Here is a 24213-nt window from a genome sequence, read left to right on the forward strand (position 1 = left end):
GTCATTAAGATTTTAAAATACTTTCTTTGAAGTGTAATATATAACATACTTTAAACAGTGCACAAGTAAAGGGTGTAGTTTGAATGTTTATAATGCAAAGACACCTGTGTAACTGCCACTTGGAACTAGATAGAACACTTATAGCATTCTAGAAACTTTTACAGACATGTGCATTTTATTATCATTTATAGTCAGTTGTGTGTTCAACTTTAGTAGATATTGTTAATTTTCTAGGCTGGTTGTATCAGATTGCACTGCCACAGCAACATACGAGTGTTAGTATTTGCTCTGCATTCTTATCCACACTTGGTCTGATCTTTCATTTTAGTCTTTCTGGTGGGCTTGGTAATTTTAGTTTGCATTGTCTTTAATGATCAGTACTTTTTAAATGTACTTGTTGGTCATTGGGATATCCTCTATTGTGAAGGGTCTGTTATTTGAACGTTTAAAAAATTGGATTATCTTATTGATGTATGGGAGTTTTATTTTGGATACAAGTCCTTTGTCAAATGTATGTATTACAAATATCTTCTCCTAGGCTAGGTGCAGCGGCTCACGCCTGTAATCCCAGCACTTTGGGAGGCCTAGGCGGGCAGGTCACCTGAGGTCAGGAGTTTGAGACCAGCCTGGCCGACATGATGAAACTCCATGTCTACTAAAAATACAAAAACTAGCTGGACATAGTGGCGCACATCTGTGGTCCCAGCTACTGAACAGGCTGAGGCAGCAGAATCTCTCCAACCTGGGAGGTGGAGGTTGCAGTGAGCTGAGATCATGCCACTGTTTTCCAGCCTGGTCAACAGAGTGAGACTCTGTCTGCAAAAAAAAAAAAAGAAAAAAAAAAAAAAAAATCAACTTTGTGACTTCAGAAGCCCTTAATTTTAATGAAGTTTACTTTAATTACCTTTCTATGATTATTTCTTTTGGGTTGTAGTTTTTTTTATAATTTTTTTTTTTAAGAAGACAGGGTCTTATTCTGTTGCCCAGGCTAGAGTGCAGTGATGCAATCATAGCTCAGTGTAACCTCTAACTCCTGGGCTCAAGCAGTCCTCCTGCCTCAGCCTCCTGAGTAGCTGTGACTACAGGTGTGTGCCACCGGTGCCTAATTTTAAAACATTTTTTGTAGAGATGGGGTCTTGCCGGGTTGCCCAGGCTAGTCTTGAACTCCTGACTGAAGTGACCCTCCCACCTTGGCCTTCCGAAATGCTGGAATTTACAGGTGTGAGCCAGTGCTCCCAGCCTATTTATGAATTTTTTGCTCAGCCGGTGGTCATGAAAATACTGTTTTCTACTGAAAGCTTTGTTTTCCTTTTCTATTTTAGTTGTATGATCTATCTGGAGTTTATTTTTGTACAAGGTGCTCATGTGAAGTAGGGACATGTGTTCTTTCTCCATTGCATCGTGATTGTACCCTTTCTTTTTTCTCTCTCTCTTTTTTTTTTTTGAGACAGGGTCTTGCTCTGTCACCTAGACTGGAGTGCAGTGGTGCCATCATGGCTCACTGCAACCTTGACTTCACAGGCTCCAGTGATCCTCCCACTTTAGCCTCTGGAGTAGCTGGGACCACAGGTGCGTGCCACCATGCCTGGCTAATTTTTGTATTTTTGGTAGAGACAGGGTTTCACCAAATTGATCAGGCTGGTCTCAAACTCCTGAGCTCAAGCAGTCCCAGTCTCTTGGCCTCCCAAAGTGCTGGGATTATAGGCATGAGCCACCATGCTCGGCTTTGGATTTGTTTTTTCATACAATTTTATCATAAATGTCTTTTAATTTTAGTATTATGCCCATTTATACTTAATGTAATTACTAATATATTGGGATTAAATCTGCCCACACTTTGTTCTTTTTCTTTTTCTTTTCTTTTTTTGAGACAGAGTCTTGTTCTGTTGTCCAGGCTGGAATACAGCGACACCATCTGAGCTCACTGCAGCCTCCGCCTCCCAGGTTCAAGCAGTTCTCATGCCTCAGCTTCCCGAGTAGCTGGGATTACAAGCATGCGCCACCATGCCCAGCTAAATTTTGTGTTTTTAGTAGAGACAGGGTTTCACTGTGTTGTCCAGGCTGGTCTTGAACTCCTGGCCTCAAGTGATCTTCCTGCCTCGGCCTTCCAGAGTGCAGGGCTTACAGGCGTAAGCTACTGTGTCCAGCCTCACACTTTGTTTTCTGTATGTCTTGATATCTGTTCCCTTTTTTTGTTTCTTGCTTTCCTTTGGATTACAGTAGTTCCTCCTTATCTGTAGGTGATAGGTTCCAAGACTCCCACTGGATGCCTGAAACTGCAGATAGTCCTAAGTCCTGTATTTAGTATGTTTTTTTTTTTTTCAGTCTGATAACAAAGTAGCTACTAAATGTCTAGTGGGCAGGTAGCATGTACAGCATGGGTGTGCTTGACAAAGGAATAATTTACGTCCCAGGCCAGACAGGGCAGGACAGCATGAGATTTCATCATGCTATTCAGGATGCTATGCTATTCAAAACCTATGAATTTTCCATTCCATTCATTGAATCTACTTCATTGATGGTAGATTACTGAAACCATGGAAAGTAAAACTATGAATAAAGGAGGACAACTGTATTCAAGACAGTTTTTATTACTCAGTTTTACTCTAAAACGTTTAGTATGTTTTCATTATTTAAGTGATTGTAACATGGACCCTTGATATCCTTGTATTAGTACCTTACTTTTTTTTTTTTTGAGACAGGGTCTTACTTTGTTGCCCAGGCTGGAATGCAGTGGCACAATCATAACTCACTGCAGCCTCCTCCTCCTGGGCTCAAGAAAGCCTCCTATCTCAGCCTCCTGAGTACCTCAGACTAAGAGTACCTCAGACTACAGGTGTATACCGCCATGTTCTGCTAATTTTTTTTTAGTTTTAATTTTTTGTAGAAATGAGATCTTGCTATGTTGCCCAGGCTTATCTTGAACTCCTGGCCCCAAGCAATTCTTCTATCGCAGCTTCCCATAGGATTGGGATTACAGGCATGAGCCACCATGGCTGGCGCTTCACTTTTTCTAGTTAATGCCAGAACCTTGTAGTAATATGTTAATTCTGTCTAATCCCTCCTGTTTTTAATGCTATTGTTGTTGTGTGCTTTAATTTAATTTAATTAAATTAATTTAATTCTGATACCCAGAATGGAAAATCTTAAAATGAGGCATTAAAATCTAATGTACATTTACTATTCAAAAATATATTTAAGAGACAAGGTCTTGTTCTGTTGCCCAGGCTGGAGTGCAGTGGTGCAGTCATCTCTCACTGCAGCCTTGACCTCTTGGGCTCGAGCCATCCTTCTGCATTGGCCTCCCCAAAGTGCTGGTATTACAGGCCTGAGCCACTGTGCCTGGCCTTCATTTTAAAATTAACAACACATTCATACATATGTATTCAGTCTTACATAGTAGTGTTCTCCTTTTCCTGTCCAGTACCTTTCTGTTTTCCTTTCTCATATGCAGTCAAAATTATTAGTATTGTGTTTATTCTTTTTGGAGATGTTTAAAATGAAAGGTTTAAGCTAGTTGATTTCTCATAAGTCGCCCGTCCCAAATATTCTCTGATTCTGAATCTCTTGCCCCATAGAATAATCTCACACAGATTTTATGAAAGAAGCCAATGAAATGGCAATATTTACTTGTATAGATTTTTTTTAGCCATCTATTTTTTTTGTAGGCTGTTTTTACATCAATAAAAGTGAACATCAAATATATTAATTACTTGGATTTGTCTTATTTACTCTTGCTTACTGTGTGGTGCTTCCCATTTATTCAATCGTGAAGGAATTTTATGCTTCCGACTTACCTGATGTGTCATTGTACGAGTAATAGAAATAATCTTGTTCATTTCCCAGAACCAATCAGGGACAGTTGTTTAGAAGACTTTTTATTGTTAAAGTTCATAGTAGTGCTGATGTACAAGTAATGGAAATAATCCTTTTTATTTACAAAAACCAATCAGAGACACATGTTTGAAAGACTTTTTATTATTAAAATTTACAGTAGTGCTTACCTACATTTTTTATTAGGTGGCATTCTTTTGCATAATCAATATTTTTTTTTTTACAGTGCTCTGTCAGAGGAGGAGAAAACTACTCTGCGTGCAGGGCTCATCACCAACTTCAATGAACCAATAAACCAGGTTAGTGAGAAAAATGAATGCTAATTTTTCTTTTAATTTCTTCTGCTTTTCCAAACTAATTTTATATTCTGGCATTAAAATGAAAAATAAATAAAAATATCACTATTACACTATTTTCATTTGTGATGTTTTTACTTTTTTTTACATTTTGAGATCTATTTGTAGCTTTGAGTAGTTTTGATTAGATTTGGTTATCAATTATTTAAAGCCCAGAAGTCATTTTAAGGTATATTTGTATACTTTCCAGCTTTCTCATTTTATGAGCCTGTTATTTAAAGCAAATCTCTCTATATAGTCATGTGATGCCAACTGTTGTTTTGGGCAACAGTGGACTGCATATATAATCGTGGTCCCATAGGATTATAATGGAACTGAAAAGTTCTTCTCACCCATTGACATCATAGCTGTCCTAATACTGTAGTGCAATGTATTACTCATTAATTGGTGGTGATGTTGGTGTAAACAAACCTATTGCGCTGCTGCTAGTCTTACAAAAGTATAGCACATACGATTATTATACATTCTGTGATATTCACACAACCACAGCATTGCCTAATGACACATTTCTCAGAATATATATCTGTTGTTAAGTGATACATGACTATATTTGTAGTCTTACTGCACAAGAATTAATTTTAATGATTGTAACTTTTAGATTATCTTCCCCCGCTTATTTTTTTATTTTTTTAGACAGAGTCTTGCTCTGTTGCCCAGGCTGGAGTGCAGTGGCGCAATCTCAGGTCACTGCAAGCTCCACTTCCCGGGTTCACGCATTTGTCCTGCCTGAGCCTCCGGAGTAGCTGGGACTACAGGCGCTTACCACCATGCCTGGCTAATTTTTTGTATTTTTAGTGGAGATGGGGTTTCATCGTGTTAGCCAGGATGGTCTCGATCTGACCTCGTGATCCATCTGCCTCGACCACCCAAAGTGCTGGGAATATAGGCGTGAACCACTGTGCCTGGCCGGCCCCCACCACTTTTTAAAAAAAAAACTACAGAATGGCTTTAGGTTTTTTTCTATTGGTTGCATCCATCACATTTTCAATTCCTACTATTCTGTGGCAGCTAGATAGTAAATTATGTACAGTTTTATCTTTTTTTTATATATTGAGGTTTTTCTTCTGAGAATAAAATAAATTTTGCCTATAGATACAATAATTCTTAAGTTTTTTTGAGATAATACTTGGTTATGCTTGCTTTTTTAAATTGAGCTATTAAAGCACAATTGTATTTGGCAATATTTCCAATACAATTTTATTTTGACCTGTTTAAATGATCTCAGTTCTTTGCTCTTTCTTTACAAAGGAGCTAAAGGATAATGGAGAAAAACAGAGTTACCTTTAATGGGGCAGGAGGTGATTAGGGAGGGGTTTGTGTTACTGAGCGATGAACAACTGCCTAATTGTTCTTTCAGCTAGCATTTGGGAAACAATGGTGTGTAGAAATATCATTATTTAAATGCCCAATATTTGATGTTTCTTTCTACTTTTAGGTCAGGATTCTTAAACTTTGTGGTCACAGGATCTCATTATACTGCTAAAATGGAAGACCTAAAGGAGTTATATCTGTTGATATTTACTGTGTTATAAATTAAAACTGAGAAACTTAAAAATATTAGTGTAAAAAATTATACTTGTCAACATAGCAGTTTTGGAAATGAGCAATAGTAGCTGTTTCCTAAACAATAAAAATTTAGTGAGAAAGATGGCATTGGCATGCATTTTTAGGGTCTGGCTATTTGAAGGAAGACATCTAGGTTTTCATATCTGCTTCTTCATTTACTCTGTTGTGATACATGGTAGACGTTATATGAAGAAAACTTTGTTTCACACTGACAGGTAATTGGGTAAAGGAGGACCTCATAGGTCCCAGAAAGTGTCCTAGCTCTACCAGGGGTCCATGGGCCACACTTTGAGAACCACTGTTTAAGCAGTCATTCAGTGAAATTGTATTCATTTTTGTCAAATGTATAATTAACAAGGTGATTTTTCACCGAGAATGCATTCCTTATCTATTGCCTTGATTCCATTTGTTTATTTCTCATTTTTTCCTTTTAGATTGCAACTCAGATTGCAGTGCTGATTGCAAAAGTTGCTAGATTGGATTGTCCCAGACAGTGGCCTGAACTAATTCCCACTCTTATAGAGTCTGTTAAAGTCCAGGATGATCTTCGACAGCACAGAGCATTACTTACCTTCTATCATGTTACCAAGACACTGGCATCTAAACGACTTGCTGCTGATAGAAAACTATTTTATGATGTAAGTGATTTCACATAGTTAAATTTGATTATGAAAATTATGCGGCCGGGTGTGGTGAATCACGCCTGTAATCCCAGCACTTTGGGAGGCCAAGGCAGGTGGATCACGAGGTCAGGAGTTCAAGATCAGCCTGGCCAACATGGTGAAACCCTGTCTCTACTAAAAACTACAAAGATTAGCCAGGCGTGGTGGCACGCGCCTGTGGTTCCGGCTACTCAGGAGGCTGAGGCAGAAGGATCGCTTGAACCCGGGAGGTGGACATTGCAATGAGCTGCGACTGTGTCACTGCACTCCAGCCTGGGCGACAGGGCAAGACTTCTCATTTCACTCATTTCTCGTATCACTGCTGGGCAGTGATATGAATAAAAAGATCACTTAGTTGCCAGTGAGGAGGATTGGTTTTTGGATACAGTCTTAAGGTAAGGAGATCAGTTTGAGGTAAAGGAAGTACTTCAGATGAGATGATACATCTCTTAAATGAAGCTGTGGTAAAGAGAACAATTAGGTGGTCATAGAGTTGACATTTAGGAATAGAATTGTTACGTCTGGGTAATTGAAGGATGTAGGGCAGATATAGGAAGGAGTTTGACGTAAGTAGGGGGTGACAGCCATTTATCAGGTTTTTTGCACCTTTTGTTTTTGGTTTTGGGTTCGTATGTGTGTGTGTTTTGAGACAGGGTTTTGTTCTGTTTTTGGTTTTGTGTGTGTGTGTGTGTTTTGAGACAGGGTTTTGTTCTGTCACCCAGGGTGTAGCACAGTGGCATGGTCATGGCTCATTACAGGCTTGACCTCCTTGGCTCAAACCATCCTCCTACCTCAGCCTCATGAGTAGCTAGGACTACAGGTACACACCAGATGGTTTTTTTGTTTTTTGTAGAGATGAAGTCTCACTGTGTTACCCATGCTTTGAAATATTTTTAACAGTGTTCTTTGTTACCTTTTGTAATTGTAGAGAAATTAAAGGTATATAATTTTAAGTCTTATTATATGGTCACATGATAGGGCTCAAGAAACTATTTCAGGTGGGTTCTGAATCATGCTGCCCTCCAAAAAAGAAGAGGGTGACATAGTGTTTTGTAGAAAGATTTTTCTTTTGTCTTTCTTTTTCTCCTCTAAATGTACTTTAAATATTGCTCATGCTTTTCCCTAAATTAGCAGGCTTTTCCTTGGGAGCTTCCAGAGTTCCTTTTACTTCTGAATTTAGCATGTGGTCTTAAGCAGCTTTTCCCAGACCTCCTTCTGACTTCTGCGCTGGTCTCTATTTCACCGTCCATGATTAGAGATGCTTCATTCTTAAAAAAGGAGATAGCCTAGTCCTATTATGTGGAAAGGAATCAATGAAGAGTATGCAGCATGTAGAAGGGAAGGGATCTAATGGAAGGAGCCAAAGAGAGAGTTCTAGAAGAAAATACTTGTCCTAGTCTTTTTATGTTGCCTTTATTCCTTCACAAAAAATTGGCCAACTTTTTGTTCCTGAGGACTCTTATTTTGTCTTGGACTCACCGTGTAGAGCCTCTTCTTTGAGAATGGACTAGGGAAGAGGGTGGGAAGAGCAGTGTATAACCTTGAGCTGTCTTCCATGCCAAAAACATTCGTTTTCAGTCTGTTACACACAGACTGAGAGGTTTCTGAACCACACCTTTGGAATCCTCACTTTGAGGATACGGCTTGGCGATTTGCATTTTTAACAAGCTCCCCATAGGATTTTTATATACACCAAAGTTTACGTCAGACCACATGGTGTCCTTTTCATTTTTAACTCATTGGGTTTAATTAAATAGCCAGTCTTATGTTCGTCCGAGGATATTGTGTGTAAGAGAAATTATTTTTGATAGTTTAAGGTTGGTTTTCAAATCCTTTTCACTTTTGCTTGATTTCTAAGGAGGACTAAGTAAATGGACAGTTTACTTACTCAAGTCTTTCTATGAAATTGTTTTTCCTTTTCCTCTGTTCTATCCTCACCTCAAACCCTGCACTTCTAGGACTTACTTTTTTTGCTGGGGAGAGTCTCAAAATCAATTGTCTAGAAGATTCTTGGTTACAGTTACCTGTTATTAAAGGCTACCAGTCTATAGAAGTTTTAATTCCTATTTTAACTTTATCAAATTTTACTTTCCTAATACGTTGCCTTACAGGTACAGTTTATATTTAGTTGAGGCAATCTCCACAGATTGTAATTGTAGAGATAACCAGGGCCTTAAGCTGGAGAGCTTGTGTGAGTTAGCTTCTTGCTTGTTTTTTTTTTTTTTTTTTTTTTTTGTAGTATGAGGCTAGTTATTCTCCATATAGAAAGAAGTATATGCTTAATTAGCATCTTGTAGTTGCTTTCAATATAGTAGTTATCACATTGTACTGAATTGTAATTGTTGACTTATTTTTCTCAGATTCACTACATTGTAGCTTTTATTCCTGTCATCCTACTGCATGGTCTGAAAGAGTACACATAATGATTGATGCTCAATAACTGTTAAGTGAATGAACAATAGAATGGGAGACTTCTTAGATGCCTACTGGATTTCGGAGTGATATAGTGCCAAACTTCAAAAAGCAGGGTTTTTGAGAGATTAGTCAAAGCTAAAAATACCTGGAAAAAATTCAGATTAGCACTTTTTATTTTGGAATGGAGCAGCTGAACCTGGAGATAGGGACTATAGTAGGGACTTGTCTAACGCAGTTGAGGTACAAGATGTGTAGTTAATTGAAGGTAGCATATATGGGAAGACATTACTATAAAAAGCAATTTTGCTAGTTAATATAGCTGTGCCTATTATTTTGGTAATCCGAAGCATGGAAAATCTTCCTTTTATTAATAAAGGAAGATGCCAAGATGGTCCTCAAGTACCAAATTTGTTTCCTACATAAAAAAATGTAAGGGTCAGGCTCATGCCTGTAATCCCAGCACTTTGGGAGGCTGTGGCAGGCACATCACCTGAGATTGGGAGTTTGAGACCAGCAACATGGTGAAACCCCATCTCTACTAAAAATAAAAAAACTTAGCCGGGCATGGTGGTGCACGCCTGTAATCCCAGCTACTCAGGAGGCTGAGGCAGGAGAATCACTTGAACCCAGGTGGTGGAAGCTGCAGTGAGCCGAGATTGCACCACTACACTCCAGCCTAGACGACAGAGAGAGACTGTCTCAAAAGGGAAAAAAAAATAGTAAGCTCATGGTTGAGCTGGTTGCTATAGCAAAGTGTAGTGCACAGGGTACACTTAAAATGGCTACCTGCAGCTCAGTGTGTCTCAACAATTGTTATACCCTTTCCTCCTCTTTGTTAAAATAAGCTCTTTTGAGGGGTGACAAATTACAAAATCAGCAGTTGAGAGCAAATTGTTTTGCAGTAACAAAATTGAGCTTGATTTGACACAAAAAGGAATCCTTTTTTTTTTTTGAGAGAGAGAGTCTCTGTCTTGGCTCACTACAACCTTTGCCTCCTAGCTTCAAGCAGTTCTTGTTCCTTAGCCTCCTGAGTAGCTAGGATTACAGACATACACCACCATGTCCAGCTAATTTTTGTATTTTTAGTAGAGACAGGGTTTTGTCATGTTGCCCAGGTTGGCCTCAAACTCCTAGCGTCAAGCGATCCATCTGTCTCAGCCTCCCAAAGTGCTGGGATTACAGGCATGAGCCACTGTGCCCAGCCAGGAATTCGTTTTCTGTTTTTTTGAGACAGTGTCTCGCTCTGTTGCCCAGACTGGGGTGCAGTGGCACGATCTTGGCTCACTGCAACCTCCACCTCCCAGGTTCAGCCCCGCTAGTAGCTGGGTTTACAGGTACGTGCCACCATGCCCAGCTAATTTTTGTATTTTTAGTAGAGATGGGGTTTTGCCATGTTGGCCAGGTCTCCAACTCCTGACCTCAGATGATCCACTCTCCTCCGCCTCCCAAAATGCTGGGATTACAGGCATGAGCCACTATGCCTGGCCAGGAATTCATTTTCTATAAAACAGTATGCCTTTACGTATAAACCTAAATATAGTAAAATGGACATTAACCGCAGTTAAAATCCAAAGTCTCTAAAAATAAGGAAATTTAAGGTACAGGTAGCAATTATAATTCAGTTGTGAGTATGTTAATAATGTCCCCAAATCACGATGTGTAACCCACAAAAGTATATGCTGCATAGCGAGTGGCACAAACATAGGTGTCTACAACCTTGACCTCCTAGGCTCAAGCAATCCTCCCACCTCAGCCTCTGAACTAGCTGGGACCACAGGTGCATATGACCATGCTCGGCCTGGATATTAGGGGTTAATCTTAAGTTTTTGCTTCTGTCTAACAGTCACTTAACAGTTATTGAATGCCTACTGTGTACAAGAGATATGTACAATATTGTGGGAGACAGAAGACAGAATTAGTAGTCTCTTGACAGTTCATGTGGAAGAACACAACCCCCCATTTAGTAAGCTATTAAAATTTCACATGGGGCCAGGTGCAGTGGCTCATGCCTGTAATCCTGGAACTTTAGGAGGCTGAGGCGGGCGGATCACGAGGTCAGGAGTTCAAGACCAGCCTGACCAACATGGTGAAACCCCGTCTGTACTAAAAATACAAAAATTAGGTGCCTGTAATTCCAGCTACTCGGGAGCCTGAGGCAGGAGAATCGCTTCAACCTAGGAGGTGGAGGTTGCAGTAAGCCGAGATCACGCCACTGCTCTCTAGCCTGGGCAACAGAGCAAGACTCTGTCTCAGGAAAAAAAAACCTGCGTGGAAGAAAACAAAACTATATTGCATTGTTATTATGGTCATGTCTAAAACTTAGCCGAATTTTAAAAACTGAAAGGTTTATGATGAATAATGTTCTCATTAGGCTGTGCATGGTGACTAATCCCAGCACTTTGGAAAGCTGAGGTGGGAGGATCCTTGGGGCCAGGAGTTTGAGACCAGTCTAGGCAACATAGTGAGATCCTACCTCTAAAAAAAATAAAAAATTAGGCATGGTGGTGTATGTACGTCATCCTGGTTGCTTGGGAGGCTGAGGCGGGAGGATTACTTAAGCCTAGGAGTTTGAGGCTGTAGTGAAATATGATTGTGCTAGCCTATAAGACAGAGTTGGACCACGTGTCTAAAACATAATAATAACAGTGTTCCTGCTCAACAACACATGAAGTATTTGGATGATAAGGGTAAAAGAATGCTGTGTGGCAAGGCGAAGTCAAGTTACAATACTTCAGAAGGTCATCATGATGAATTATTATATTTTCTAAACAAAGGAGAACTGCATAGCTGGTTTGACATGGGTTGGTTAGTGTAAGATAGATCGCTCACCCTCATAGCAGAGACTTGCAGACTTACTCCTTGTAAACTTAAGACTTCGTGATGTGGTTCTTAGGGGAAATTTCCAAATAATTGAAATTATGAATGCTAAATTTGAGAATGCCAAGGCGCCACTTACATGATGTAGCTCCAGCCTTTAAGATATTTACAGTGCAGTAAAATTTATTTAAAAGATAAATGCCTTTGTGAGCAAGTCATCAAATAGGTTTAATAGATCTTATTTTCACTTTTGTTTTGTTGATTTTAATTGTACATTAATTGCCATGTTGATTCTGTTTCTTATCTCTTGCTCCGTGTAATTTTATAGTGGCTTTGTTTTCCCCCTGAGGATTGAGTCTTGCTCTTTTGCCCAGGTTGGAGTGCAGTGGTGCGATCTCAGCTCACTGCAACTTCTGCCCCCCATGTTTAAATGATTATCCTGCCTCAGCCTCCTGAATAGCTGGGATTACAGGCGCGTGCTGCTATGCCTGGCTAATTTTTGTACTTTTAGTAGAGACAGGGTTTTGCCGTGTTGGCCAGGCTGGTCTCAAACTTCTGACCTCAAATGATCTGCCCACCTTGACTTCCTGAAGTGTTGGGATTATAGGCGTGAGCCCCTGCGCCCGGCCTATTTTGGCTTAAGTACATTATTTAAAAAGTGACTCTCTTAAAGGGTCATTTGTGCTGTGAACCTGTGTGGGGATTTGAGCCTGTGCATGTGTGTGTCTCGGCTTACGTTAATACCAAGGTTAAAAAGAACTTTTTGGTGGAAAGTTACTTTAGTGGAGGAGAGACTCAAGGTGACAGATTTGGTTCAAAAGAACAGCTGTGCACTGAACAGAAGAGATTTTGAATATAGCATGGTGCGTATTCTTCCTGTGTTGATTCATAAAGCCTCTTGTCTGAGCCCTAGTTAAGGGCCTGGAATAAGAATGAAAATTCCAAAACTATCCCCCAAATATCTATAAGTTGCTTTTGAAACAGTACTGATTTATACCTTACCCATCCGTCTATTTATCTGACAAATATTTGGATTCTTACTGTATGCAGTCACTTTATGGGATGCCTGAGATACAGCTGTGGAAAGATAGGGGCCCACCCAGGGAGGAGAGTAGTTTTACTTTTTTTTGTTCCTCCTGCTAACTGAGTTGATATTTTGGATACATGAGAACAGTGTGTAGGCATTAAGTGGCTGAAGAGAGGCTTAAGGCTGTTGCCAGGATAAGAGACTTAGGGAACTGAAAGATGGGCCACAGCATCCCTCCTGGGCCTGAGCTATATCACTGGAAGGTTTGAAAACAAAATGAAAAGTAGATTTTACTTTAAAAAGCATGTAAGTAACAAATACTATAGGTCTTTAGGAATGTCCTCCATTGACAGTGAATAAATAAATATTAGTTGAGGCTGGGTGCGGTGACTCACGCCTGTAATCCCAGCACTTTGGGAGGCCGAGGCAGGCGGATCACAAGGTCAGGAGTTCGAGACCAGCCTGGCCAACATGGTGAAACCCCATCTCTACTAAAAGTACAAAAAACAGCTGGGTGTGGTGACGGGTGCCTGTAAGCCCAGCTACTTGGGAGGTTGAGGCAGGAGAATTGTTTGAACCTGGGAAGCGGAGGTTGCAGTGAGCCGAGATTGTGCCATTCGTCTCAATAAATAAATCCGTCTAAATAAATAAATAAATAAATAAATATTAGTTGAGAGACATCAGCAGTTTGGCTGGAAATTGTTCTTGAGATAGATCTTGTACCTACCAAAGCTTCTGGCTTGATACATTTTGGTAATATAATATACATTTATGTCATAGTTAAGTGGAAGCAAATTTATACTTAAGCTTCTTTTTTTTTTTTTTTTTGAGACTGAGTCTTGCTCTGTTGCCCAGGCTGGAGTGCAGTGGTGCAATCTCGGCTCACTGCAACCTCTGCCTCTCGGGTTCAGGCAATTCTTCTGCCTCAGCCTCCCAAGTAGCTGGGACTACTAGGCGCGCATCACCACGCCCAGCTGATTTTTGTATTTTTAGTAGAGACGGGGTTTTCACCATATTAGCCAGGCTGGTCACGAACTCCTGACCTTGTGATCTGCCGTCCTCGGCCTCCCAAAGTGCTGGGATTACAGGCGTGAACCACTGTGCCTGGCCTACTTAAGCCTTATTAACAAAAAAAACAATTATTACTAAAATAACCTTTTTAGTTATTAAGAATACAGGTGTGTTTTTAAAATTGAAAATAAATTTTAAAAACATGGAAAAGTAAAGAAAAATATTAACTGCCATATAACTCTTACCTAGTCAATATTTTCCTGTTTTTGCTTTCTCACTTTTTTTGAGCTGTTTTAAAGGAATTTAAATATTTCATTTTTTCTACTAAATTCTTTAATATTTATCTGTGAAAAGATAGATTTATTTTTTAAGTATTTAACTTTTATCATCCTGAGGAAGTAAAAAGTGATTTAATATCATTTAATACTTTTATCCGGTTTTCTAGATTGTTCTCAAACACATTTTTACAAGTGGCTTGAGCCAGAAAAATGAATGAGGTGCATTTGACACGTCTTTTACAAATCTTTTAATTTTGAATACTATTGATTTCCTCCCTCTCCCCCTTAAAAAATGCCACTGACTTGTTAAAAAAAAAAACTAGATCAGTTGTCTTGTAGGATGTCCCACCTTCTACATTTGTTGATTATATACGTTGCTGATTAGGTTCAGGCTAAGCAGAGTTTGGCATCTGTAGCTCATGGGTAATATTTTTTGTCCCAGTATTAGTGATGAATTATTTAATACTTGAACTTTGATGTAAAACTTTTTTGCTGCTAATATTTCTTAAGGGAAAATTATGAAGACAATTCGGAGGCTAAAAAAGTTTAAGAATATTTGAAATGCTGAAATACTTAGTGTGTGATGGTTAGCTTTTGATACTTTGGAGTCAAGGCTTTGGGCTTCTCAGTTACAGCCACTAAGCAGTCAGTAGGTGGCACTGTTTCGTCTGGTTTAGAAATAGAAAATGTTAAGTATTTCATGAACTAGTACCTAACATGTTTCATTAAATAGTTTATTTGCATATTGTCTCACTGAATATTCCTTTCCCCCTCCACAGTTTTTAGAATCGCATGTAGAAAAAAAATTTTTATTTCTCCTACTTGTTTGCTTTATTACTTACTCTTTTCTAGCTGAGCCTTCTGTAAGCATGTATCAGTTGGTGTTTTCTGGAGCAGATAGGAGGTTATACAGGGCTTGTGAATATATTAGTTGGCAATGGTTACTTCCTGTGGTTTCTTCTTTATTCCTGATGTTTCTTCTTTCTTTATCTCTCCCTGCTTTTACTGAAGGTAAAGGGCTGAAAAGTGTTAAAGAAAAACTTGTTTCAAACACTTGTAAAGGATGATAAAACAGACTTTATTCAGATGGTGCTACTGTAGTGGGGTTTTGCGGTAGGGGAGAGAAATTGTGCTCAACTCTGAATACAAGGAAAAGTGGGAATTTATTGCCAAGGAGCAGGGGTGGAAAGGGTGGGCGATTGCAGGGGGGTTGTGGGGGTCGAGAGGATGGAAAATTACTAAAAAGAATCATCAGGGATGAGAGGGGGTTCTTGGCCAAACTGACCTAATAGGATTCTTGCTGAAAGCAACCTGATTAGATATTGATAATATCAGATGTCAAGGATAGGGGATTTTGGCTAAACCAACATAGCAAGATTTCTTGCTAAAATTGGGTGACGCAAAGAACAGACGTTTTGGAAGTCCGAAAGTAGAAGCCTAGTTAGGACAAAGGTTCAGAAAAGCCTGACTAAAGTTTGGTCAAGGGGAGGCTCTTTGTCGACAGATAGTGCTATTGCTTCTTCATTCCAGCCATTTGTGTATAGACCTTTAGTAGGCTACCTAGAAAGTCTTGAATTGGAACTTTAAGAGATGCCTAATGTCCTTAACTATCAGGTTTTTGTTTTTAAATTTCCATACTTTTTTTTTTTTAATTTCTGTCTCAAATACTACATGCCTTCATTTAGCAATACCTGCTGTGTGCCAGGCATCTTATGTGCTTTTCATATCTGTAGTCCTTAAAGTACAGGTTAAGTACTTCTTATCTGCAATGCTTGGGAACAGAAATGTTTCAGATTTTTTTCAGATTTTGTAATATTTGCATTATACTTACGTTGAACATCTCAAATGTGAAAATCTGAAAATTGAAATACTTCAGTGATCATTTCCCTTGAGCATCGTGCTGACACTCAGAGTTAAGGATTTTGAAGCAAATACTTCAGGTTTTCAGATTCGAGATGTTTTAGCCTGTAGTTCTCTCATATTAAGTATTACTTTCTAGGGACAGAAAGAGGGAAGAATTAATAGCTCAAGATCTAACTTTGCCACTAATATCTATAAATCTTATTTATTTTTGTGAGAAGTAGGAATGAAAATTTCAACATTGAAAGTTGCGTAAGGTGAAATAGAGTGGAATCTTTGACTACCTGAATTACTGAACTTTCTAACACATATTTTTAGAGTCGAATGATAAATAGAAAAGGAGATGATTTGATGGAACAGAATAGAATTTTATTTTAATGACTTTGATTCCACCATGATTAAATGCTTTCTTTTATTCAATCTTGTGACAGTAAGAACCTGTAGTATAGTATTCAGAGATGTTCTTTGGTATTTTTTGTTCTTTGTTTTGTGGGTGAGTGGGGAAGATTTTATGTGTAATATGTGTACTGTGATTTGCATTGTCTGTATGCAAGTGGTAGAATTCTGCAAAGAGATTTCTTCTGGTAACAGAAGTAATGCCTGAAAAAAATAAAACAGTTTTGCTCCTTTGCTACCATTATTAAAAAATACTGTTTTTATTTTTTACAGACAGGGTTTTGTCTCCCAAGCTAGAGTTCAATGGTACACCCATAGCTCACTGCAACCTTGAACTCCTGGGCTCCAGCAATCCTCCTGTCTCGGCCTCCTGAGTAGCTGGGATTACAGGCATGAGCCACTGTGCCCGGCCAATACAAAATACTTTTAAAAAATCTGACACAATTTCAAAATATGCTGGTTATGTAGGGTGGCAAATTCTCCCTTAATGTTTTCCTTCTTGAGTCTGTGCCATGTTTATTTGACTGACTTTTTTTTTTTTTTTCCCCCAAGTTTAATCTTACTTTTAATTGAGGAACTAGGGAATAATTACTGTCACCATCTTTTTTTTTTTTTTTTTTCCAACGAGTCTGGCATGTAGTGGTAGTGGAGGGTATTGAGAATTAGATAAAAGGTCTATGGCTGTTATAACTAGTGAATGGGACTAGTTCTAATTTACACATGTATGTTACTTATATGTATATGAATATATGTGTATATACAAGAAAAACATTCAATTTATTTTTAGAGACAGTGCCTCACTTTTGTCCTGACTGGAGTGCTGTGGTGTGATCATGGCTCACTGCAGCCCCGAACTCCTGAGTCCAAATGATCCTCCCACCTCAGCCTTGCAAGTAGCTGAGATTACAGTCATGCGCCACCATGTCTAGCTAATTTGTTAAGAAACATTTTGTAGAAACAGGGTCTCACTTTGTTGCCTAGGTGGTTCTTCAACTCCTGACCTCAAGTGATCCTTTTGCCTTTGCCTCCCAAAGTGCTGGGATTACAGTTGTCAGATACCATGCCCAGGGTGTACTTTATATTTTGATATCAAAAGGTTTAAACAGGGCCAAGCATGGTGGCTTATGCCTGTAATCCCAACACTTTGGGAGGCTGAGGCAGGAGGATCGTTTGAGCCCAGGAGTTTGAGACCAGGTGGGGCAATATAGTGAGACCCCATCTCTACAAAAAATAAAAATAAATATATAAATTAACCTGGTGTGGTGCACCCCTGTAGTCCCAGCTACTCGGGAGGCTGAGGTGAGGGGATTGCTTGAGCCCAGGAGATTGAGGCTGCAGCGAGCCGTGCTCACGCCACTGCACTCTAGCCTGGGCAACAGAGTGAGACTCTTTGTCTCAAAAAAAAAAAAGTTTAAACAGAACTTAATTATACCAAAAATGCTTATCTCTTTTATACAATGCAGTTAATTGTTAGTTATTGTATTAGGAGACATTAGAGCATAGAAGATAATAATGCAGGTTTTGAGCACCTTCCTTGGATTCAAGTCCTGTCTCTTCCTCTTACTGTGTTCTTTATTCTTGGGCAAGTTACTTAACTTTTCTATGCCTCACTTAATTTTCTTATTGTAAAAGGAGAGTAAATAATATCTACTTTTAGATTGTGGTGATTAAATAAGTTAACACAGGTAAAGTGCTGAGAGTACTGCCTAGTGCGTGCGTGCATAGTAAGGTTTAATAAATGTCTTATTCTGTAAATGCTGTAAATGTTATTTACCATTTATGTCATCATTATCTACATAATTACTTGTATACTGATAAACTGATATCCTGAACATACCTTTTATTTGTGTATGTGGTTTTATTTATTTATTTATTTTATGATGGAGTCTGTTACGCAGACTGAGTAGTGTGATCTCAGCTCGCTGCAGCCTCCAACTCCTGGGTTCAAGCATTTCTCCTGCCTCAGCTTCCTGAGTAGCTGGGATTACAGGCAGGTGCCACCATGCCCAGCTAATTTTTGTATTTGTAATAGAGATGGGGTTTCGCTATGTTGGCCAGGCTGGTCTCAAACTCCTGACCTCCGGTGATCCACCCGCCTCGGCTCCCCAAAGTGCTGGAATTTCAGGCATGAGCCACTGCACCTGGCCTATATGGGTTTTTTTTTTTTTTTTGAAATGGAGTCTTGCCCTGTTGCCGGGCTGGAGTGCAGTGGCGATATCTCTGCTCACTGCAACTTCTGCCTTCCGGATTCTCCTGCCTCAGCCTCCCAAGTAGCTGGTACTACAGGTGTGCACCACCACGCCCAACAAATTTTTGTATTCTTAGTAGAGACGGGTTTCACCATGTTGGCCAGGGTGGTCTCAATCTTTTGACCTCGTGATCCACGTGCCTTGGCCTCCTAAAGTGCTGGGATTACAGGTATGAGCCACCGTGCCCAGCTGGTTATTTTTTGTTGTTTTTTTTGAGACAGGGTCTCACTTTGTCACCCAGATTGGAGTGCAGTGGTGCGGTCTCGGCTCACTGCAGCCTCCCTTCCTGGACTCAAGGCATCCTGGCATCCTCCCACCACAGCCCCTCAAGTAGCTGGAAGTACAGGTGCACCCCACCACGCCAGGTTAATTTTTTTGTATTTTTTGTAGAGACTGTGTTTCGCCGTGTTGCACAGGCTGGTCTTCTGACACCAAGTGATCACCTGCCTCAGCCTCCCAAAGCACTGAGATTACAGGCGTGAGCCGTCGCGCCTGCTCTGAGCATACCTTTTAAATGAGTTCAAGTGACTTCAGATAATACTGACACAAAAAATTTCAATATAAAGTCCTTTTAAACAATTTTAATATAATCTACAGAAGTTAATGTTAACAGATAGTTTTAAGGAGATGCAAAGAAAGGCTATAAAATTATTCAAAATGTCATTTTGTAGTAAGCAAGATATCGGTTTAAAGCATAATAGTTTTTTGGTCTTACTTGAAATTTGGGTATGGCACCCTTTGAGTTTTTGTTTTATTTGTTACAAAAAGACACAGTACAAAACAGATCTACAAATTATAGCCAAGGCTATAGATTTCATTTTTGGGGAGTTGAAATATTTGCTACAGTAAGAAATTTTACATTAGTTTAAAATTTAATTTTCGGTGTTTTGTAGAATTCTTACCCTTTCTGCCTCTAAATCCTTCTGTTTGTATTCTTTCACTTTCTTCTGGCTGGCAAAATATTTTAATGATGTATGTGTTGGGAAAGTTTAGGATGTTGTATATTACACAGTAAGTATAATAAAATTTAGAACGATAGATGTTTTTTCAATTCTGGATATATATTTCAGTTTTTTATTTTCTGAAAGGACTTACTAAGAAAAATACGAATTCGTTTTATGGTTTACTGAAGTTATAAGTAAAGCATGCAAGTTTGTTGAAATAAAGCTTTTTTCCCAGTTTTTAAATATTATTTCCCTTCTATCAGAGTGAATGTTTGCTTCTCTGCTACATTATTACTTCATGGGAAAATGTCACTTTCAAACTCTTTTTATGATACAGCAGTTTGTGTTGTAACACTATTGAGAGAATGATCACTAAAGTATTTTGGCTATGATGAAACATTAGGATTCAGCAGTTTGATTTTACTCTTTGGAATACTGCATACATACTTGAGAATATGCTAAAGTAGCTTAATAAGTAGTCATTGTACCTGTTGTGAAGTATACACACAAGACAAGGAAGGGCTAAGGCATCCCTGACTGATATAGTTTGTAAAGATACAGTGAACCACTTTTAGATTCAGGCAGTTCATTGTTTAATTTGGATAGAGAAGGGAAGCACCTACAGGTGCAAGCTTCCTGTGGGCCTTGTCTCATACACCAGAAAGAATGACACAGAAACAATAGGAGATGGATGACTCTAATGTGACTTGTGGGATGCCTAATTGCTGAGAAGCCAATTCTAGACTATATAGCTCGGTAGTTTTATATTCTGCAGTATATTTTAAGGGGAGTAGGACAGAAAGCCTTATACCTCTTCAGAACCTGAGAGGTGATGAGAAACTGTCTCATGATAGCCTAAAGGACGAGATAAAGAGGCGAGTAGTAGATGGTCTTGTAAGTTTCTTACAAGCCTTCTATCCTCTTGTGTTCTGGGAGGATCACAGGATGTTTTGCCAAGACTCAGATTAGCTGAGGTTCAAGCCTTTGCTAAGCTTGTGTGTTCTGTGTGGATACATGCACAGTTGCCCTGGGGGATATTGGGAAGCTGTTTTAATGGCCCAGACCATTAAAAATACTTAATTAAACTAACATAAATGGAATTCGATTTTTTCGTAGAAACATGATTTTAACAGGATTGCAGCTCTGGTTTCTGATGCCTGTTCTATAAATAGCATTTAATTAGTCAACAGGAGATGCTTATATCTTGAGTAAGAAAAAGTATTCCGAAGTATGCTGATGATAACTAGTCATAAATACCTTTATCTAATTTTAATTTAAAGTAAATAGCCATGTAGGCTCAGCTGGATTGCTCTGAGAACTCCTGGAAAAAATTGAAGATATCACTGGAAGATGTTCTGCCTCAAAGTGTGAGGCAGAGATTAACTACATTCTTAATGTGAGGGTCAGATTTTTAAATATCAGTACACTTTAGTAAAGCAACGGAGAAACCATGTGGTTGGTATGTTCCTGGCATTAAATGTGCAAAAGCCATATGGGTAGAACTGGCAGAACAAAAGAAGGCTTTCTCCTTTGTATATCTTCATATATTGATTTATCTGACATACTCAGTGACAGTCCATAAATCATTGTTTTAAACTGAGGTTACAACCTATTAGTGGGGATAAAAAGAATAAAAATAGAATATATAAGGCTGCAATGCAGGATTTGATGAGGTATTAATATTGTTTTAAGAAACTAGTCTTTTAGGGGTGTGTCTGTGTGTGTTTAGCAACCAGTGTAAGCTGTAAGTGTTACTGTACTTTGTGGCTAAAAAAGTATGAAACATTGCCACAAATACTCTTTGACTATTTCAGATCTCTCAGAAAATGTGTGCTTAGTTGTAAAACTAAAGTATATTACTTTGTAGTTCTAATGTATTACTGAAATCTATAATACACTATGAATAAATTTGTTGCCTTTTTTTGCAGTTAGCTTCTGGAATTTATAATTTTGCCTGCTCTCTGTGGAATCACCACACAGACACATTCCTGCAACAAGTTTCTTCTGGCAATGAAGCTGTAATTCTGAGTTCACTAGAACGAACTCTGCTATCATTGAAAGGTACTATTAAACTTGATATGTTCATTTTTGAAATGAGATACCTCAGAACAGTCACCAAATAGTTTCTTTATATGGGTTTTCTGTCCCCAATTTCACTGGAAAAATAAGAGATTAATTTCTCCCTGAAAGATAAGGGCTTATTTATAGTTTTGTGACAGTAGCTCTTCTTCTACGCCTTCTAATTTTTGAAAGCACATATAGTAAGTTGAAGTGGATAGTTAGATTCACATTATTCACATTATTGTGGCCTCATGGCTCTGAATATATTTTTTTCAAATGCTTCTAGTTTTTGTTTCTACTTTATTTTTCTCATTCTGGACCCCTACACTTATCATTGTCATGCCAACTTTCCTAAAATTTTTTCTCCAGGCTGGAATGAGCACCGTCTTTCATCCCTCCTTTCCCTGGCAAGGCAAGGCTCCATCTTTCATCTTAGTGCCTCACGCTCACTTGGATTTCAGAAGGTGCTTGATGGGATGCCATCTTGACCTGCACCTTGGTATATGTTGCTTGCAGGCATTCCCTTAGCATAAATCTCCATCTCACTTTCCTTGAGCTGTTTATCTTGATGAATGCATTCCCAGGTTCCTTTTCTTCTGAAACATACTCATTTGTCTCATTCTCTTACTGTTCTAGTCCCTCCTCTCTTTCTTCTTTCTGTTCTGGTTGCTAAGTTGCTAAGACTCTGTTAGTTCTTTTTTTTTTTGGACAGACAGGGTCTTGCTCCCAGGTTGAAGTGCAGTGGCATAATCATAGCTCACTGCAACCTTGAACTCCTGGGCTCAAGTGATCCTCCCACTGCAGCTTCCTGAGTAACTGGGACTACAGGCACATGCCACTGCACCAGGCTGATTTTTACATCTTTCTGGTCTTGAACTCCTAGCTTCAAGTGATCCTCCTGCCTTGACCTCCCAAAGTGATGGGATTACAGGGATGAGCACTGTGCCTGACCTAGTTTGTTTTTCTTAGTTTGATCTCAGACAGCATCAGTTTCTCTCTTACTCTAACTCAGTTTGCATTCTTTTTAGTTTTACTTATAAGTTCTTTTATCATACTCCTTCTGGTACCTTGGAATCCCATCGGTCTTGGCATTGCCTTAATGCATCACTTACTTTCACCAGACAATGGATGCACAAATCCCAAACTGTCAGCACATTTTGTGAAACCTGTGAAGAAATGTTTGAATGATTTTAAAGGACTGTTGAAAAATAAAATCCATTGTAGAAGTAGTTATAAAAGTGAGTGGAGATGGTTTTGTCAACATCCTTGAGGAAGAAATTACATACATTGGAGAGAAATGTTTACTCAGAAAGAATTAGAGAAACTGATATAAGGCTGTGTATACAAAACTGTGTGTATAGTAGTATATTTAATGATTAAGAAATTTTCAAGATTTCTTTTGATTATAGGGTTTTCTTGCCTTACTGATTTCAAAGCCTAACTCCTGACGAAAAATATGTAGCTTTACTATATCTTTGCCTGCCTTAAGCTTTTTAATACCTCACCATCTAAAGGTCTTAGATTCACATTAACTTTTTAGAGACGTCCTGCCCTGGAAAATTTTGTTCTGTAACTATATGTTTCTGTCCTGAAATGAAGAAATACTCCAGACTAGAATTTTTGTTTTGTGTAATCTCTATCTGAATTTACACTTAGTGCATTTAGTATCTTTTAGACATGGATGCATTCATTATTTCATTCGACAAATCTGTAGGTGCTTGGCACTGGGGAGATAGACTTAATAAAATGATCCCACAAATATATTTAAAGTGACACCTGTGACAGAGGCCTTATGATATTATGATAACTGATAATATGATCAGAAAAAATTTCCCTGAGAAAGTGATCTTTGAGCCGTAATCTTAAAGGATCAGTGGAAGTTAACTAGGTGATGAAGGGAGAAGGAAAGGATCCTCTTAGGTATTATGGCTCAAGGTCTTATGGTGAGAAAGCATATCCAGAATAAGGGACTCAATTTGAATTCTGTTTTCTCCTTATGAAAACGAGGAAAAGTTACTGCATCATTACTGAGTTGGATATAATTGATGATTTCAAACTGAAGGTCTTATAAACAGCTACATTCTAAACCTAATTTTAATACATTGCTTTCGACTTACAAACTGAAGGTCTAGTAGACAGCTACATTCTAAACCTAAATTTAATCCACTGCTTATAGACCTCATAAACACTATTTAAGGTGTAATTTTTTAGTATTGTAATAGCAGTGCTTATTTACTGAACTTTTAATTTTGTCTCTTACACTGTCACCATCCTTATTGTTGCTAAATAATTGCTATATTTTACATATACCATGGAATCCATCAATAACCCTATGAAGTAGGATTTGTTAACCACATTTTACAGATGAGGAAACTGAGATCTAGAAATGTTGCCCAAAGTAGTATTATAGCTATAGACAATGGAGCAAGGATTTAAATCTAGCTCTGCCTTCAAATCTATTATCCTGCTTATCTCTCTGTGTACATTAGTTTGTCAGTGTTACTCATGAAATGTCACAGTTGAGCAGTGTAGTTGATTCCAAATTTGGAAATAGGGTTTAATTTTTATATCCTTTTTAGGAGATAACTGTATTTCCATTAATATAGTCTAAAACTGAATGAAGTTTTTTGGTTACCATTGAGTCATAGCTTAAAGTTTGTGAAACAGAAATAACTTTTCCAATTTCAGTTATTGCAGGTAAGAAGTACTAACAATTATATAAATTACACTAAATTTT

At 38.6% G+C, this 24213-nt stretch overlaps 1 protein-coding gene across 3 annotated transcripts in view; it reads left to right on the top strand.

Moving 5' to 3' along the window:
* Positions 1–24213, top strand: part of IPO11 (importin 11) — a 238648-nt gene that overhangs the window by 43731 nt on the left and 170704 nt on the right. For all 3 annotated transcript variants that reach the window (XM_025389459.1, XM_025389458.1, XM_025389457.1), the window contains exons 4-6: positions 4061–4133; positions 6191–6394; positions 21344–21476. In XM_025389459.1, the coding sequence (XP_025245244.1) occupies positions 4061–4133; positions 6191–6394; positions 21344–21476 (410 nt within the window). The remainder of the gene's footprint in view (positions 1–4060; positions 4134–6190; positions 6395–21343; positions 21477–24213) is intronic.

This window comes from Theropithecus gelada, chromosome 6 (genome assembly GCF_003255815.1).
Source record: "Theropithecus gelada isolate Dixy chromosome 6, Tgel_1.0, whole genome shotgun sequence".
NCBI lineage: Eukaryota > Metazoa > Chordata > Mammalia > Primates > Cercopithecidae > Theropithecus > Theropithecus gelada.